Source organism: Hypanus sabinus, unplaced genomic scaffold, assembly GCF_030144855.1.
Source record: "Hypanus sabinus isolate sHypSab1 unplaced genomic scaffold, sHypSab1.hap1 scaffold_437, whole genome shotgun sequence".
Classification (NCBI taxonomy): domain Eukaryota; kingdom Metazoa; phylum Chordata; class Chondrichthyes; order Myliobatiformes; family Dasyatidae; genus Hypanus; species Hypanus sabinus.
The window spans coordinates 287,862-306,838 of NW_026781312.1; the positions used below are offsets into that span (position 1 = coordinate 287,862).

At 47.3% G+C, this 18,977-nt stretch overlaps 1 protein-coding gene across 1 annotated transcript; it reads right to left on the reverse strand.

Moving 5' to 3' along the window:
• Positions 1-2,248: 2,248 nt before the first annotated feature.
• On the reverse strand, positions 2,249-15,162 carry LOC132388935 (U3 small nucleolar RNA-associated protein 18 homolog). Its single transcript, XM_059961340.1, has 6 exons — positions 15,078-15,162; positions 13,273-13,396; positions 9,786-9,957; positions 7,579-7,721; positions 3,950-3,986; positions 2,249-2,460 (listed from the first exon to the last, which is right to left on the reverse strand). The coding sequence occupies exons 1-5, from the start codon at positions 15,145-15,147 to the stop codon at positions 3,962-3,964; spliced, it is 534 nt and encodes a 177-aa protein (XP_059817323.1). The 5' UTR covers positions 15,148-15,162; the 3' UTR covers positions 2,249-2,460; positions 3,950-3,961.
• Positions 15,163-18,977: the final 3,815 nt, after the last annotated feature.

The following is an 18,977-nucleotide window of genomic DNA, read 5'->3' on the forward strand; positions in this document are numbered from 1 at the left end:
GTGGTGGCAGAGGCAAATGTTTTAGTCTCTTACATGAATGGCAGGAAATGTAAGGATATGGACATTGGGTAGACAGAAGGGATTAGTTCATTTGATTACTAATCAGTTCAGCATGACAAGACAGGCCAAAGGACCTGTTCAGCTGTGGTTCCATGTCCAAAGATTCATGAGCTGAACCTGGTGTTCCTTGTGCCCAGCTTTACCCACTGGTACAGAGTTGGTGCAGTGCCTAGACTGTGGGCAGAGGGTGACCCTGTGATATCAGAGCAACCCCCACTCCCTCCACCCTCTACCTCCTTGGTAGGGCCCTATCCAACTGGCCGAGATGGGAGCAAAGCAAGAAGCTAGCAATGAAGGGTGGGTTGCAGAGTTAGAGCTCAACCCACTTGGTGGGGGTTAGGTGCAAAGTACGATCCTGCGATGGGTGGGCTGAGGCAGGAAGAGGAGCTGGACAGCCTGGGGTAGAGTTGGGGTAGGGCGGGGCAGGGAGCTGGACAACCTGGGGTGGAGTCGGGGTAGGGTTTGGGGTGTCTGGGGTAGTTGGGCAACCTATGCTATAATGGGGGTGGGGAATGGGGGACCTTGGGGTGGTCAGGGAGGGGAGCAGGGGGACCTTGGGGTAGAGCTGGGGTGGGTCAGGCAGCCTGGGGTAGAGCCGGGGTGAGGAGCCAAGAAGCCAGGAGACTGGGGCAGTGTCAAGTCAGGGAGGAGAGACTGGGGTAGAGTGGAGTCAGGGCGGAAAGCCTGGGGTAAGTCACTGAAAGGCCTGTTCCTGCGCTGTAGTTTTACACTTTAGAAACAGAGGAAGTAGTTTCCCCCTCTCTGTGTTCAGTGTCAAAGGTCACAATCCAGCCTGTCACAGAAAGCCCAGGGTCTTACAACAGGACTGGAACAGGGAAGGAATGGTGGTGGAAGCCCTTGGGATCTACTGGCAATGAATGGGAACAATAACTACAACCATTGATCAAGAGACACAAAGGGACTTGGGAGTCCCTGTACAGGATTCCCTAAAGGTTAACATGCAGGTGGGGTCAGTGGTGAGGAGGCAAATGCAATGTTGGCATTGATTGCAAGAGGACTAGAATATAGAAGCAAAGATGTAATTGCTGAGGCTGTATCAGGAATTGGTCAGATCACATTTGGAGTATTGTGAGCAGTTTTGGGATGTGCTGAAAGGGTGAATGTATGAAGAACCTTCGATGCTCTGTGCCTGTACTCCTGGAGTTCTGAAGAATGAGGGGTATCTCATTTGAAACACCAGAAAATCTGCAGACACTGGTAAATCAAAGCAACACGCACAGAATGTTTTCTTGTGAGAAAGCCAGCAGCCAGGCAGCCTAGATAGAGTGGACATGGAGGGCACAGCGAGAGTCCAGCACAGCCTTGGAAGTGAGTTGCATCCATTTAGAACAGATGAGTAGGAACTTCTTTATAATGGTGGTGGTGAATCTGTTGTGAACTTGCTGCAGCCAAGTCATTTGGTATATTTAAAGCAGATTGATAGGCTCTTGATTAGTAAGAATGTCAAAGGTTACAGAGAGAAGGCAGGAGAACTGGGTTGAGAGGGATAATCAATTAGCCATGATGGTATAGTAGAACTAACTTGATGGGCTGAATGGCCTAACAGGCTCCTGTGTTTTATGGTCTAAGATAAGGTAGATGAAAAATGTCCCATAGGCCCAGATGAGTGATATAGATACATTGGCTTTGGAGGTGAGTAACAGGGGATGCACCAGTGTGTTGATGTTGGGAGACAGTGAGAGTATGCGAGAGTGCAATAGTGCGAGACAGTGTGTGTGAGTGTACAAATTTTTCTACAGAAGTGGTTTGCCATTGCCTTCTGGGCAATGTCTTTATAGGACGGGTGACCCCAGGCATTATCAATACTCTTCAGAGATTGTCTGCCTGGTGTCAATGGTGGAATAACTTGGACTTGTGATGTGAACGAGATGGTGATACGACAAGCAACTTCTGCTCACATGGCTTCACGTGATTCTGATTGGGGGGTGGGGTGCCAATCCCTGCCAGAGAGAGACAGACACTGTGGTCGGTAACCTGCTAATTCAGTAGTCACTGTGCTAGCGATTCTGCCATTGGTGGTGTTGTCAGCCCGGAGCCGAGGGAAACTGCTCTGTACAAGAGGCAAAAAGGCACAGTATTGAAGATGGGACAGGGTGGTTGAAAGGTGCCAGCGTCACTACTGCTGGGGCTGTGTCTGGAACCTAAAGCACTCCGCTCTACAAGTGTCTGCACTGCAGGTTTATTTATTATACAAACACGTCCACAATAGAACAAAATGCTGAAACCATCAAAACATTTCATAGAATCGAGGGGTTCCTTTGTGAAAGGACTGTAATTCCCCAGAGATGGTGCCACAGCAGTCCCTGTGCATGGCAGCCAGACCCAGCAGATGGTGTTGTGTTCCATGTTATGATGGTGAGATGGGGATCACAGCGCTGCCTGTAGAATTAAAATCAGAAGAGAATTAAAGATGAAAAACTAGGAAGCAGATTTAACTTAACAAAAGAAAACGATTGCAGGACCGTGAGGAGGAGGAAATATAAGAAGCAGGAGGCCATCCAGCCCATCGTGCCTGCTCTGCCATTCAATATCTTCATAACTGATTTGGCCATGGACTCAGTTCCACCTACCTGCCTTTTCCTCACAACCCTTCATACCCCTGTTATGCAAAAACCTCTGTCATTGAAATATACCTCCACTGCTTCCCTGGGCAAGGAATTCCACAGATTCACTACCATCTTGGAAAATCAATTCCTCATCTCCGTCCTAAATCTACTCCAGATCTTGAGACTATGTCCCTAGTTCTTGTCTCACTCATTAGTGGGAACAATTGTCCTGCATCTATCTTCTCCACCCCTTTCATAGTAGTATACGTTTTGATAAGATCCTGCTTATTCTCCTGAATTCCACGTGGCTCAATCTCTCCTCCTAGGTTAATCCCCTCATCTTCAAAATCAACCTGGTGAACCTCAACAGCACAGCCTCCAAAGCCAGTAAGTCTTTCCTCAAGTGAGGAGACCGAAACTGCACACTGTACTCCAGGTGTGACCTCACCAGTACCTGTACAGTTGTAGCATTACCTCCCTGCTCTTAAATTCAATCCTGCTAGCAATGAAGGCCAATGTTTCATTTGCCTTCTTGATAATCTGTTGTACTTGCAAAGCACACTTTTGTAAATCATGCACAAGCACTCCCAAGTCCCTCTGTACGACAGCATACTGCAATCTTTCACCACTAAATTATAATCTGATCTTCTACTTTTCCTTTCAAGATGGATGGCAATGCCATTACCAACATAGTATTCCATCTGCCAGAACCTTGCCCACTCACTTAATCTATCTATATCTCTGCAGACTCTCCACATCCTCAGCACGATTTGCTTTTCCACTCAGTGTTATGTCAGCAGCACTCCCCACTCTCAGGGCAGTTTCTCTTGTCCTTACCAGCTGCTGCACCAAGAGCTGTCCAGTACCGCACCCGCACACACACGTGCACCCGCACACACACTATACAGTCGATGTTCCGGGCCAAGACCCTTCAGCAGGACTGGAAAGGAAGCAGGCAGAAGCCAGAATAAGGAGGGTGGGGGAGGGCAAGTTAGCTGGTGAAAGGTGAGTCCAGGTGAGGGGGAAGGTGGGTGGTTGGAGGAAGGTGTATGACGAAGTTAGAAGAGGTCGGGTGGAAGAGGTAAAGGCTAAAGGAGGAATCTGATAGAAGAGGTGAGTGGACCATAGGAGAAAGGGAAGGAGGAGGGAAACTAGAGGGAGATGATGGGCAGGTGAGAGGGAAACCAGATTGGGAAATGAAAAAAGAGGAGAAAGGAGACCCTCCCTGCTTCTTACTTCATACCTTGCTTCCCTATCACCTGCCAGCTTGTACTCCTTCCCCTCCCCACTACAACAGCAAAGAAACTGAACAGTTCACTTACCGAGGGTGCGGGTTAGAAGTCGGTATAGTGCTTCACCCTGGAAGAAAACACATTGTTGAGGTGACTGTGGCTACAGCATTGCCTGGAATTTCCCGAGCTGGACTCCAACCTCTATCACACAAGTGATTTACTCTCCCCAAGCACTGGAATCAGTGATGGAAGTGGCACGGTAACGTCGTGGTTAGCACAATGCATTGCAGAGCAGGCGACCCAGGTTCATTTCCCATCACTGTCCGAAAGCAATTTATACATTGTGGCTTTCCTCCGAGTGCTCCAGTTTCCCCCACAGCCCAAGGACCTAGCAGATGGCATATTGTCCTGTGATCTGGACAATCCCACAACAGCATGGGACACATGTGATTGAAGTCATCCTCACCGTTAAAGGTCACCATGGAGAGAGCAGTGTTGCAAATGAAATAACACAATGGAGAAACTCCCCTGCAGTCGGGGTCCCTTTTCCAGCCATCCAAGACATTTCTCAGGAGTGCTGCACAAGCTGGGCCCTTAGCATTGTCAAGGATCCCTCCCAAAATCTCTGACCCCCTACCACAGGCAGGAGGTACCATAGCATTAGGACAAGAACTGTTAGCATCTTCCTCTCCCAGATTACTAAGTCTCCCACTACCTACGTCTCATCATATGTGAAACACCAGTTTACTTTTTAAACTTGTGTCGCAAATGCACCTTGTTCAGTTATTTGTGGTAATATTACTTTGTGTTGTGTGTGTGAATTATGTGTTGTGCTGTGTACCTTGGTCCAGAGGACCGTTGTTTTGTTTGGCAGTATACATGAGTACGGTTGAATGATAATAAACGAGAGCTTCAGCTTGAACTCTCTTGCAGCCTGGTAACATTACTGGGAGCACTGCAGGGCACAAGACCATGCTAATGTGTCTGGGGCAAAACACCCTTTACTGGCAACAACAGTAGATTCATGCAGAAATGCTATTCTCTATGAATCTGCATGTGTGACATGGTTATAACAGCGATCAGGTGTTCAATGTGCACTGCTGCCTGTAACGGGACTGTACGTTCTTCCCGTGGCAGCATGGGTTTTCTCTGGGTACTTGGTCTCCTCCCACAGTCCAAAGACATATGGACTAGAGTTAGCAAGTTGTGGGGAAACGTGTTGGCTCTTGTGGGCTGTCCCCAGCACATCCTTGTTACTGATGCAAACAACGCACTTCAGTGTATGTTTCGATGTAGATGTGACAAATAAAGTTAACCTTTAATCTATCGTTAAATCAGTACAAAGACCAACAGTGCTGTGGCTGTGTGGATGTGACCCACTAACCAACCTGGCCAATCAAACCCCCTGTGGAACCAGAGCTGCACTGGGACCAAAACAGCAATGCTACATCTCAGACAAAAGACTGGAGGAACTCAGCAGGTCAGGCAGGAGAATAAACTGTTTTTCAGCCAAGACCTTCCTCATCGGTTAGCAAGTCCTAACAAAGAATCTCAGTCCAAGACATGGGCTGTTAGTGTCCAGGCCTGCTGAGCTCCTCCAGCATTTTGTGTGTTTTTTGGATTTCCAGCATCTCTTGTGTTTTACATCTCAGACATTTGCATCTCCTTGAGGAAAAGGGAAGGGACAGGATGGAAGTGAAACATGGTGGCTGGGGCTACAGGATGCCCCAGGATCAGGCAATATGGCTCTGTGGCTCAAAAAGGGGGAGAAGAGGAGTGATGTCAGTCTTTGTTTTATGTCAATGATTTGGACACTACAAAGTCAGGTGGAAGGTCAGGTAGTGTTGATGAAGCAGAGAGTCTGCAGAAGGTGGAACGGGTATTGTGTAGGGAAACGACTGACCATGAACTTTGGCAGAAGGAATAAAAGTGTGGAGCACAAGGACTTGGGAGACCTCATGGAAGTTTCCCCTGAAAGTTAACTTGCAGGTTAAGCCAGTGGTGAGGAAGGCAAATACAATGCTAGCCTTCATTCTGAGGGGACGAGAATGCAGGAGCAAGGATGTAAGGCCCAGGCTTTCCAAGACATTGGTCAGATCGCACTTGGAGCATTGACAGCAGACTTTGGTGCTGCCATTGGAGGGAGTCCAGGGAGGATCAGGAAAATTATCCCAAGGATGAAAGGGTTAACATATGCAGAGCTTTTGATGGCTCTGGGCTGTACTTCCTGGAGTTTAAAAGAATTTTGGGGGAATCTCATTGAAACCTATCGAATGTTGAAAGGCCTCGATAGAATGTATGTGGAGAGGATGTTTCCTGTAGTGGGGGAGTCTGGGACCAGAGGGCACAGATAGAGTGGATGTGGAGAGGATGCTTCCTGTAGTGGGGGAGTGTAGGACCAGAGGACACAGATAGAGTGGATGTGGAGAGGATGTTTCCCATAGTGGGGGAGTCTGGGACCAGACTGCACAGATAGAGTGGATGTAGAGAGGATGTTTCCTATAGTGGGGGGAGTCTAGGACCAGACTGCACAGATAGAGTGGATGTAGAGAGGATGTTTCCTATAGTGGGGGGAGTCTAGGACCAGAGGACACAGATAGAGTGGATGTGGAGGATGTTTCCTATAGTGAGGGAGTCTAGGACCAGACTGCACAGATAGAGTGGATGTGGAGAGGATGTTTCCTATAGTGGGGGAGTCTGGGACCAGAGGACACAGATAGAGTGGATGTGGAGAGGATGTTTCTTATAGTGGGGGAGTCTGGGACCAGAGGACACAGATAGAGTGGATGTGGAGAGGATGTTTCTTATAGTGGGGGAGTCTGGGACCAGAGGACACAGATAGAGTGGATGTGGAGAGGATGTTTCTTATAGTGGGGGAGTCTGGGACCAGAGGACACAGATAGAGTGGATGTGGAGAGGATGTTTCCTATAGTGGGGGAGTCTGGGACCAGAGGACACAGATAGAGTGGATGTGGAGAGGATGTTTCCTGGGGTGGGAGAGTCTAGGACCAGAGGACACAGATAGAGTGGATGTGGAGAGGATGTTTCCTATAGTGGGGGAGTCTGGGACCAGAGGACACAGATAGAGTGGATGTGGAGAGGATGTTTCCTGGGGTGGGAGAGTCTAGGACCAGAGGACACAGATAGAGTGGATGTGGAGAGGATGTTTCCTACAGTAGGGGAGACTAGGACCAGAGGACACAGATAGAGTGGATGTGGAGAGGATGTTTCCTATAGTGGGGGAGTCTAGGACCAGAGGACACAGATAGAGTGGTTATGGAGAGGATGTTTCCTGTAGTGGGGGAGTCTGGGACCAGAGGACACAGATAGAGTGGATGTGGAGAGGATGTTTCCTGTAGTGGGGGAGTCTAAGACCAGAGGGCACAGATAGAGTGGATGTGGAGAGGATGTTTCCCATAGTGGGGGAGTCTGGGTCCAGAGGGCACAGATAGAGTGGTGTGGAGAGTCTGGGCTGGATTCAGATAACTGCATGGCAATACAATGCAGGAAACCAGGATAAAGGGCCAGCCACAGAGCACAGGGATGCCCACGTGTGCCAGCCATGGAGGCCGCAGGGGCAAGTATGCATGCCAGCCACAGAGAATGCAGGGATGCCCACGTATGCCAGCTGCGGAGGGCGCAGGGATGCCCACTTGTGCCAGCAGTGGAGGGCCCAGGGGCACCCAAGCATGCCAGCCACAGAGCAGAGGGTCACACACCTGTACAGCAGGGCCTTGCCTCGATTATTGGCAATGGAAAAGAAACCACTTCTGGGTGAGAAATCCATCTCCTGTGCCAGGTGTATGGTCTTCCGTCGAAACATCGGGAAATTTGAGAACGCTGTGAAGGATGGGATGTGAATCTGCGAGGAAAGATACAGAATTACAGTGAAAATGATCAACAGTGGTTCTGCTGTGGGAACTTCCCTTCTGAACTGATATCTGTATTGTTATTGAGTGCATTACCATCACACCATGGAACAGAACAAACCCCTCTCCCCGAGAAGGGAACATATCTGGCAATGTCAGTTCCATCATGGGCACTAGCTTCCCCTGCATCAAGGACATCTTCAAAAGGCAGCATCTATCGCCCAGGACATGCCCTCTTCTCATTGCCACCATTAGGGAGGAGGTACAGGAGCCTGCAGACATCGTCAATGATACAGGACCCCCATCACCCAGGACATGCCCTCTTCTCGTTGCTACCGTCAGGGAGAAGATACAAGAGCCTGAAGTCACACATTCAACATTTCAGTATGTTTTGCCATATCTGAGACAAATTACATTAATCTTTAAAAAAGGCTCATGTAGTCAAATCAGTTTCACTTGCAACAACCAGCAAGGCATAACCTTCAACGTCACTGCCACAGTGCCTTTATTAATCCATTTGAGTGTCAAAATCTCCCCTGCTGCTACCTTCTCCCATTTGGTGTTCAGCCAGCTTTCTATAAATGAAATCCTACTGGGCACGGACTAGGAGGGCCGAGATGTCCTATTTCTGTGCTGTGATTGCTATGTTATATGGTTATATGGGCATCTCAACTACTGCTCAGCATAGAATCAGGTTTAATACCACTGTCGTGAAATTTGCTGCTTTCCAGCAGCACTGAGCAAGACATTAAAAGTACTAGAAGCTACAATAAATGAAGTATGTAAAGTGCAAAGGAGAGCAAAAATAGTGAGGTAGTGTTCTTGGGTTCATTACTTGTTCACTACCTGATGCTGGAGGGGAAGAAATTTTTGCTTAAACGTTGAATGCATCTCTTCGGGTTCCTGTACCTCTTCCCTGATGGTAGTAATGAGAAGACGGAATGCCCTGGATGATGGGTATCCTTAATGATGATGCCATCTTTTTGAGGCGTCGCCTTTTGATGGCGGGGAGGACTGCGCCCATGACCTCAGCATCCTTTTCTGACTTGTGCACTGACCCCTCCGTACCAGACGGTGAAGCAACCAGTCAGAATGCTCTCCATGGTACATCTGTAGAAACTGCTCCGGAATGAGCTCCACGATGTCTGCAACTCCGATGCTCATAGAGATCAGATTACTGACATAGGAAGAGTGCACTGAGTTGCCACAGGATGCAGCTCTATAAAATCCTGGTTAGACTACAGAGTATTGCGTTCAGTTCTCTTCACCTCATTATAGGAAGGATGTGGAAGCTTTAGAGAGGGTGCAGAGTATTTATTAGGATGTTGCCTGGATTAGAGAGTATGTCTTATGAGGATAGGTTAGGTGAACTAAGGCTTTTCTCTTTGGAGTGAAGGATGAGGGGTAACTTGAAAGAGCTGTACAAGAAGATAAAAGGTAGAGAGATAGAATGGACAGCCAGAGAATTTTTCCCAGGGCAGAACTGGTTAATACAAGAGGGCATGATTTTAAGGTTTGTGCAACATGATAAAGCAATACCAACTCTGATAGATCAGTCGTGTCATCTGGATGCCTAACCCACGTCTCTCCAAACAGATCGTTTACTCCCAGTTGAAGGAAGGTCAGTGAGCCACTGGTGGGCAAAGGAAATGCTTCAAAGTCAGCCTGAAGAAATTCAACATTACATGTAAAAACTGGGAAGTCATTACACTCAATAGGTACACCTGGTCACGGAGGAAATCTGTCCAAGAGGGAGCTGTGTTAATATCAGAATGACCTTTGTTGTGGGCACAGAGGAAGCGGGAGCGGTGAAAGGAGAGACTGAACACAGCAACAGCTTACTCTGGCCCACACTGCACCAGAACACGTGGATCCTGTATTGGCCTCTACAGCCAGCTAAGGACAGAGAACCCCTGAGGAGGACATCACAATCGACTCGAGTGATTGCACTAGAACTTTGCTGTAATGTTCTACCCAAGGTAGCTAAGGGACACACAACTGCCCTTCAGAACAAGCCACCAATACTACTTCCTTCTTTGAACAGAAGTTACACACACCAGCTTGACTGCGTCATCTGTGTCCTTCGAAGCAATTGCTAAGATCTCTGTGGTTGGGTTGAAGGCCATTGACGAAACGGCAGTAACCAAGTTCGTGATGGATTTAATGGGCTTTGGACTGGACTGGTTCAGGCTGTCTCGTGAGTACACATTCACAATTCCAGAACTGCACCTGTCACAGAAAATAAGAGGAATGTCATTATTTAGTAGAATGGGGAAGTGTGATCCAAATTGTCCCAGAGCACTGGGTCACCAAGATGGAATGGTCAAATGCTCACAATACAAATTAACACTTTTAAAATTGATTACTGTATGGACATGCAAAGATAGTGCAACAATTGGCATGATTCCACAAAAGATGAGCAAATTCCACACGTTTTCCAAAAAGCAAAATTCTGCCTTTTCCAAAAGCTCCCTTTTGGAAATCATGTGTTTTATAGGGCTTTTAAAAGAAAAACTTCACATCCACTACCACCAACTAATCTGATGAACCACCCCCTCTTTCTATTACCCCCTTCACTACACTGTAAACACTTTACACCATTTCTTATAATGTTCTTTCCCTTGTAAATATATGCTGGGATTTATGTGTTTGTTCAGTTTGTTCCATATCCTTACTTTAATCTCAAACTTTATATAATTATTTATAATTGTTGAATAGAGAACTACAGCACAGAAACAGGCCCTTTGGCCCATCTAGTCCATGCTGATTCTTCTGCCCAGACCATAGCTCTCCATGTATTTACTCAAACTTCTCTCAAACTGCATCCACCACTTCCACTGGCAGCTCAGTCCACACTCACTCCCCCCCTCAAATATTTCAATTTTCATCCTTAACCCATGACCTCTGGTTCTAGTCTCACCCAACCCTCAGTGCTTGCATTTACCCTGTCTGTACCTCTCATAACTTTGTATCCCTCTGTCAACTCTCCCCTCATTCTCCTATGCTCCAGGGAATAAAGTCCTAACCTATTCAACCTTTCCACATCACTTACTGTCTTGTTTTCGTTGGTTATTGTACCCAGGCCAGCACACCACAGCAAATTCTTAACACAAAGTTCAAATTAAATTTAATTTGAAAGTACAGAGATGTCACCAGATATAACCGATATTCATTTTGTGGGCATACACAGTAAATCCAAAATACACAATAGAATCAATGAAATACCACTTCCAAAAGGACAGACAAACAACAGACTGCACAGACACAAAGAAAGAAAAAATAAGTAAGTATTGAGTACACGAGATGAAGGGTCCTTGAAAGTGAGTCCATGGGTTGTGGGAACAGTTCAGTGATGGGGCGAGTGGCGTTATCCCCTTTGGACCAACAGCCGGATGGTTGAGGGGTAATAACTGCTCCTGAACCTGATGGTGTGGGTCCTGAGTTTCCTGAGCTTTCCCCCTGATGGCAACAGTGAGAAGAGAACATATTGAAAGCTCAGGAAACAGTGGGTGACGGGGGTCCCTGATGATGGACGCAGCCGGATACAAATATATACAGTAAACAAAGTTAAACCTTGATCCTTGAATGAACAGAGACCTTCCAATCACTGGATCTTGGAGAAAAACCTAACCCAATTAGTTTAACTTTCCATGTACTCTGACTCATGGTTACAGGATCAATGAAGCTGTTCACTAACCTGAGCAATCCATGCTCTCAACACCCTCAGGTGTAGAACCATCGATCCACATTACCTTGGGTGTCAGCTGGTGAAGTGTGGCATTAGGGTAATACTGAGGAATCCTGCAGTATGCTTCACATACTTTTCAGCAGACATGATTATATCCAAATCGTGCAATAACTTGGACATCAGCCAAGGGAATGAAAGAGTTAATGTTTGAGGAGTGCTTGATGTCACTGGTTTGTACTCATTGGAGTTTCGAAGTAAGGGAAGTGAATTTCATTGAAACTAAAAGGGCTAGATAGAGTGGGCGTGAAGAGAATGTTTCCATTATTGGAAGAGTCTAGGATTAGAGGGCACAGACTCATAATTCAAGGATGAACCTTTAGAACAGAGGTGAGGAGGAATTTCTTCATGGTGGTGAATCTATGGAATTCATTATCATAGATAGCTGTGGAGGCAAAGGTATTGGGTATATTTAAAGTGGAAGTTGATAGGTTCTTGATTATTAATGATGTCAAAGATTACAGGGGAAAGGCAAGAGAACAGGGTTGAGAGAGAAAATAAAAGTCTTGATCAAGTGGCAGAGCAGCCTTTATAGGTCAAATGGCTTAATTCTGCTTCTATGTCTTATGGTCTTATAGGTCGAGCAACTACACCAAGTTAGGAAGAGTGGATGAAAGGCAGAAGCAAAATAAAATCCAAGCTCATACTGGGAGGAAAGGAAATGCCAGGAAGAGGGGAGCTTTCCAGCATTTCTAGTGACTGCTATTTTGTAATCCTCACACAGATAAATTCACTCAAAGAGCTGAAAGCAATAAACACAATTGAACGAATCCATCTAAGATTAGAGGAGGATTACTGGCCTGGTTTTCTAATCCTCTCAAAGCAGCTTAGAATTACATCTGTTGAGTGGTCTGTGGTTGCCCAGGGTTCGCGCCCAAGAGAATTCCAACTCTCTAGGCAAACAGCAAAAATCCACAAACAATAAAGCAATTTGTCTGGTAAATTCGGAACAAAATCTCTGAAGAGCCAATTTCCGTACTGCCAGAGGGGGGTCGTCAGAGCTGTGTGGCGGCGTAGTTGTTAGCAAACAATTTGAAGTCCCAGCGATGTGGATTCACTTCCTGCCACTGTCTGTAGGGAGTTTGAACGCTCGCCGCGTGACTCTGTGGGTTTCCTCCGGATGCTCTATTCTCCCCACACGTTCCAAATACCTACAGTTTATGGTTAGTAAGTTGTGACCATGTAATGCTGACACCAGCAAGGTGGTGACACTTGGGGGCTGTCCCCAGCACCTTCTTGAACTGAGATGGTCGTTGGCACAAACAATGGATTTCACTGTTCAAAACTAATCTTTAATCTTTATCAGAATCAGAACCACTTTACTACCAGTATGTGAAACGTACAACTGATTGTGCATGGGTGCCAAGATTGAAACAGGACAATACCATAACAGACAACACAATAACAACCAACAATTTATAAGACAATAGTGCAAACAGCCATGAGCAAACATGTCACATGTGCGAACATCCCTTTTCTCGTTGGGATTCTTTACACAGGTCCAGCTCTCACTGTGGCTCAGTGAGGGCATACACTCTCCACCAGGTGGATCTGCGAGTTCCCAATGTCTCCCCTACCCTGAACATGTACACAAGTCCTTCATCCCAGTCGCTCTCTGACGAACCTGAGACTCAGGGACAGGCCACGACTCCGAGCCCCAAACCAGTACCCTAACTCAAAACCCACACCATAGGAGACCCCAAGACCCTTGAGGTAAAGCAGCCACACAGTCACCCTTAGCCTCAATGTGCTGGGATCCCAGCCAGAGGGAGCTGCATAGAAGATCAGTATTCACTTACCCGCAGGCTAGGTACTGCCCATTCCGAGAAATGGCAATGCATGTCCCCTTCAAACAGCCTTCATCTGTGAACCTGTTCAGACACCTCCTGCTCTTCACGTCCCAGACATAAACATCTCCTTCATCTGGAGTATTAAGTGAAAACACAGCAGCCAGATTTAGCTAGGTACCGTATAGAATCACCACAACTCCAAACTGATTCTATCATCTACTGACTCACTTTCAAGGACTCTTTACAACTTGTGCTCAGTATTATTGTTCTTTTATTTATTTGTACAGTTTGTTTTCTATTACACATTGGTTGTTTGTCAGGCTTTGTCTGTTTATTTGCAGTTTTTCTTAAATGTTAGTTTTTTTTCCTCTAAATAACTGCAAGACATTTACACTGTAGGCACAGACTCCATGTTTCAGGAACATCTTCCACTCCGTTGCCATGAGTTACCCATGAACATCAGCTCACTTTATGCATATTTATTTATAATTCTATATTTGGTATTGTTCTTTGTATGGATTGCACTGTATTACTGACACAAAGCAACTAATTTCACAACATCTGTCAGTGTTAATAAACCTGATTCTAGAAAATTAATCTATCAAATACTGAAAGGTGTAGGAGTATCAACAAAAATTGACACGAGTGTAGACATTATTTTTTGCCTCGCAAACAAATGGCGATGTCGTATATATATCAGAAAAAAATCCAGTCCAAAACATAGTAACGTACAACCTAACATACACATCAAACTTAACCCATCTGGGTAAATTCTGACCAATGAAATTAAGGAGTCTCAACAAAGGTATATATCAGGAGTTTCCACCCTGGGGTCCATTGACTCCTCAGTGAATGGTGGGGGTTTATGCACTCCTCGGTGAATGGTTGGGGGTCCATTGACTCCTCGGTGAATGGTTGGGGGTCCATTGACTCCTCGGTGAATGGTTGGGGGTCCATTGACTCCTCGGTGAATGGTTGGGGGTCCATTGACTCCTCGGTGAATGGTTGGGGGTCCATTGACTCCTCGGTGAATGGTTGGGGGTCCATTGACTCCTCGGTGAATGGTTGGGGGTCCATTGACTCCTCGGTGAATGGTTGGGGGGTCCATTGACTCCTCGGTGAAAGGTTGGGGGGTCCATTGACTCCTCGGTGAATGGTTGGGGGGTCCATTGACTCCTCGGTGAATGGTTGGGGGTCCATGGACTCCTCGGTGAATGGTTGGGGGGTCCATGGACTCCTCGGTGAATGGTTGGGGGGGTCCATGGACTCCTCGGTGAATGGTTGGGGGGTCCATTGACTCCTCGGTGAATGGTTGGGGGGTCCATGGACTCCTCGGTGAATGGTTGGGGGGTCCATTGACTCCTCGGTGAATGGTTGGGGGGTCCATTGACTCCTCGGTGAATGGTTGGGGGGTCCATTGACTCCTCGGTGAATGGTTGGGGGGGTCCACGGACCCCTGGGTGAATGGTTGGGGTCCATGGCATAAAAAGGGTTGGGAACCCCTGGTCTAGATAATGTGAACATCGAGAGGATAGAAGAGTCATGACATGACAGCACAGCCCCAGAATACAAGGGCTTCCTGCTGAAAGAGGAATTTCTTTATCCACAGGGTGGTGAATCTGTGGAATTCATTGCCACAGGCGGCTGTGGAGGCCAAGTCACTGGGTATAGTTAAAGATGAGGATGACAGGCTTGTGATTAGCAAGGGCACATTTGCTTGTTAGATAGACCAGAGCCAATCCCAGACTCTAGCACACTCATTCAATGCCTGCTCCTCACCTCACAATTTCCCATACAACAGCAGAGCCACTCACCCGAGTTCGTGTAGACCGTGGGGCCATCGGGAGAAAAGGCAGCGGCAACTGCCAGGCCATTGACTTTCATACTGCCCACAAACTCATTGGTCTACAGGAGGGACAGACAGAAGGTTAGACAGTGAACAATTTCCTGGTATTAATTGTCACCCCTCCCCCCCATCCCAAACATACTATAATCAGTGGAAGGGAATAACCCCTTTGAGCTAATGATCCTGATAGGAATTCATCAAAGAATGAATGGGGGAAGCAACATGACAGTACGAACATCGATTTTTCTAACTTATGGTGAGAAGGTAGGAGCCTCTTCACCCAGGACTTGCCCTCTTCTCATTGCTGCCATTAAGGAAGAGGTAAAGGAGCCTGAAGACACACGGTCAATGTTTCAGGAATAGCTTCCCCTCTACTGTCAGATTTCTGAATGGATACTGAACCCATGAACATTGCCTCACAAATTTTGCACTAATTTTATTTTTCATATATACTTATTGAAATTTATAGTTTGTATCACCATATATTGCAATGTACTTCTGCAGCAAAACAGCAAATTTCAACATGTATGCTGATGATATTAAACCCAATTCTCATTCTGAGAATATGGTTGAGAGAGGAAATAAATCAGCCATGATGGAATGGCAGAGCAGACGCAATGGGTCAAAAATAAGACCATAAGACATTAGTTTGTAGACTGAGCAGTAGAATTGCCAGATGACAGAGTGATAAATGGGAAACCTGTAATCTTCAGAACAAAGAAATGAAATGCTGAACATATAAAGTAGCTGTGCTGAAGCTTAATTACAAACACCTACACCCTAGTTACTGGGAGCATAACATCAGTGCAATTCCTTAAGGTTTGCAGCAGCCATGTGTCTAGTTTCTGTCTGTCTGTACTGTAGTTTGTGCTTCATGTTTTATTATAGATTACAGTAATTTGTCATTTGTCATTAACGAGTATCGTCACGTATTCACCCTCTGTTGTTAATTTAGTTGGAGACTGAGAAAGGACTTAGATATCTTTTGTCAACTGCTTATTTCACTTATTACACTAATTCTGTTATCGCTAATTCTGCTAGTTTCGTAATATCACTAATTTTGATAGCACATCTTTGCTGGTTTCATTATAAAGGATCAAATGTACTTTTTTCAACTTGGAATTCAGTCATCTGGAAGCGCGACAGTGTTGAAACCCTCGCTCATCTCTCAGCCATTTGGTTAGTTTTTCAAGTAACCACTACAAGGTGTGTGGGGGGAGTGGTAGTGGGGATAAGGACATGCTCCCAATGGTGTGTATTTCAAAGTCTCTAACAACCAAGTCCAGCTTCTGGCCTTCATACGTAGCTTAGCTACTAAACCCAGCGGAGCCATTTCTACTGACAGGAGATGGGGCAAAGACAGGTTATCAGTGCTTTAAAACCAGTCGCATTGAACGGGAATGGGGGGGGGGGGCTTGTCAGCCATGGTTGACAGTTCATACAGAAGGAAAACTCTGATCTCAAACTTGCACTGCCTTGCGGCTGTACCCACTCATGCAGAAGGTTTCAGGAGTAATCCCCAAGAAAAAGATCCAGAGCAGGAGTCCCTAAGGCAGTCCTACATTGACTTCAATCTGACTGGCAATTCCTGTGACGCCACTGGTGCCAAACTGTATCAGTCTCTGCTGTTTCATAGGATTCATCAGCTGTGTGGAGAAGGGGAGCCTGCTACATGGGCAACAGCCTGCAACTGGGATACAACATCTATGGTTGAGCCAGACCAGCGGAGGGCTTCAATGTCAGTACACCCATTCACAGTGTAGACCAGCGGAGGGCTTCAATGTCAGTACACCCGTTCACACAGTGTAGACCAGCGGAGGGCTTCAATGTCAGTACACCCGTTCACAGTGTAGACCAGCGGAGGGCTTCAATGTCAGTACACCCATTCACAGTGTAGACCAGCGGAGGGCTTCAATGTCAGTACACCCGTTCACAGTGTAGACCAGCGGAGGGCTTCAATGTCAGTACACCCTTTCACATTGTAGACCAGCGGAGGGCTTTAATGGCAGTACACCCGTTCACAGTGTAGACCAGCGGAGGGCTTCAATGTCAGTACACCCGTTCACAGTGTAGACCAGCGGAGGGCTTCAATGTCAGTACACCCGTTCACAGTGTAGACCAGCGGAGGGCTTTAATGGCAGTACACCCGTTCACAGTGTAGACCAGCGGAGGGCTTCAATGTCAGTACACCCGTTCACAGTGTAGACCAGCAGAGGGCTTCAATGTCAGTACACCCGTTCACAGTGTAGAGCAGCGGAGGGCTTCAATGTCAGTACACCCGTTCACACAGTGTAGACCAGCGGAGGCCTTCAATGTCAGTACACCCGTTCACATTGTAGACCAGCGGAGGGCTTCAATGTCAGTACACCCGTTCACAGTGTAGACCAGCGGAGGGCTTCAATGTCAGTACACCCGTTCACAGAGTTGACCAGCGGAGGGTTTCAATGTCAGTACACCCGTTCACAGTGTAGACCAGCAGAGGGCTTCAATGTCAGTACACCCGTTCACAGTGTAGACGAGCGGAGGGCTTCAATGTCAGTACACCCGTTCACAGTGTAGACCAGCGGAGGGCTTCAATGTCAGTACACCCGTTCACAGTGCAGACCAGCAGAGGGCTTCAATGTCAGTACACCCATTCACAGTGTAGACCAGCGGAGGGCTTCAATGTCAGTACACCCGTTCACATTGTAGACCAGCGGAGGGCTTCAATGTCAGTACACCCGTTCACACAGTGTAGACCAGCGGAGGGCTTCAATGTCAGTACACCCGTTCACAGTGTAGACCAGCGGAGGGCTTCAATGTCAGTACACCCGTTCACATTGTAGACCAGCGGAGGGATCCAATGTCAGTACACCCGTTCACACAGTGTAGACCAGCAGAGGGCTTCAATGTCAGTACACCCATTCACACAGTGTAGACCAGCGGAGGGCTTCAATGTCAGTACACCCATTCACAGTGTAGACCAGCGGAGGGCTTCAATGTCAGTACACCCGTTCACAGTGTAGACCAGCGGAGGGCTTCAATGTCAGTACACCCGTTCACAGTGTTGACCAGCAGAGGGCTTCAATGTCAGTACACCCGTTCACACAGTGTAGACCAGCGGAGGGCTTCAATGTCAGTACACCCGTTCACAGTGTTGACCAGCGGAGGGCTTCAATGTCAGTACACCCGTTCACAGTGTAGACCAGCAGAGGGCTTCAATGTCAGTACACCCCTTCACAGTGTAGACCAGTAGAGGGCTTCAATGTCAGTACACCCGTTCACAGTGTAGACCAGCGGAGGGCTTCAATGTCAGTACACCCATTCACACAGTGTAGACCAGCGGAGGGCTTCAATGTCAGTACACTCGTTCACAGTGTAGACCAGCGGAGGGCTTCAATGTCAGTACACCCGTTCACAGTGTAGACCAGCGGAGGGCTTCAATGTCAGTACACCCGTTCACAGTGTAGACCAGCGGAGGGCTTCAATGTCAGTACACCCATTCACAGTGTAGACCAGCGGAGGGCTTCAATGTCAGTACACCCGTTCACAGTGTAGACCAGCAGAGGGCTTCAATGTCAGTACACCCATTCACAGTGTAGACCAGCGGAGGGCTTCAATGTCAGTACACCCGTTCACAGTGTAGAGCAGCGGAGGGCTTCAATGTCAGTACACCCGTTCACAGTGTAGACCAGCTGAGGGGTTCAATGTCAGTACACCCGTTCACACAGTGTAGACCAGCGGAGGCCTTCAATGTCAGTACACCCGTTCACATTGTAGACCAGCGGAGGGCTTCAATGTCAGTACACCCGTTCACAGTGTAGACCAGCGGTGGGCTTCAATGTCAGTACACCCGTTCACAGTGTAGACCAGCGGAGGGCTTCAATGT

Coding starts and splice junctions, on each gene's coding strand:
- LOC132388935 (XM_059961340.1), bottom strand. CDS start 15,147: ATGAAAGTCAATGGCCTGGCAGTTGCCGCTGCCTTTTCTCCCGATGGC. Junction 13,397..15,077: donor CACGGTCTACACGAACTCGG/GTGAGTGGCTCT, acceptor TTAATACTCCAG/ATGAAGGAGATGTTTATGTC. Junction 9,958..13,272: donor GGGCAGTACCTAGCCTGCGG/GTAAGTGAATAC, acceptor TTTCTGTGACAG/GTGCAGTTCTGGAATTGTGA.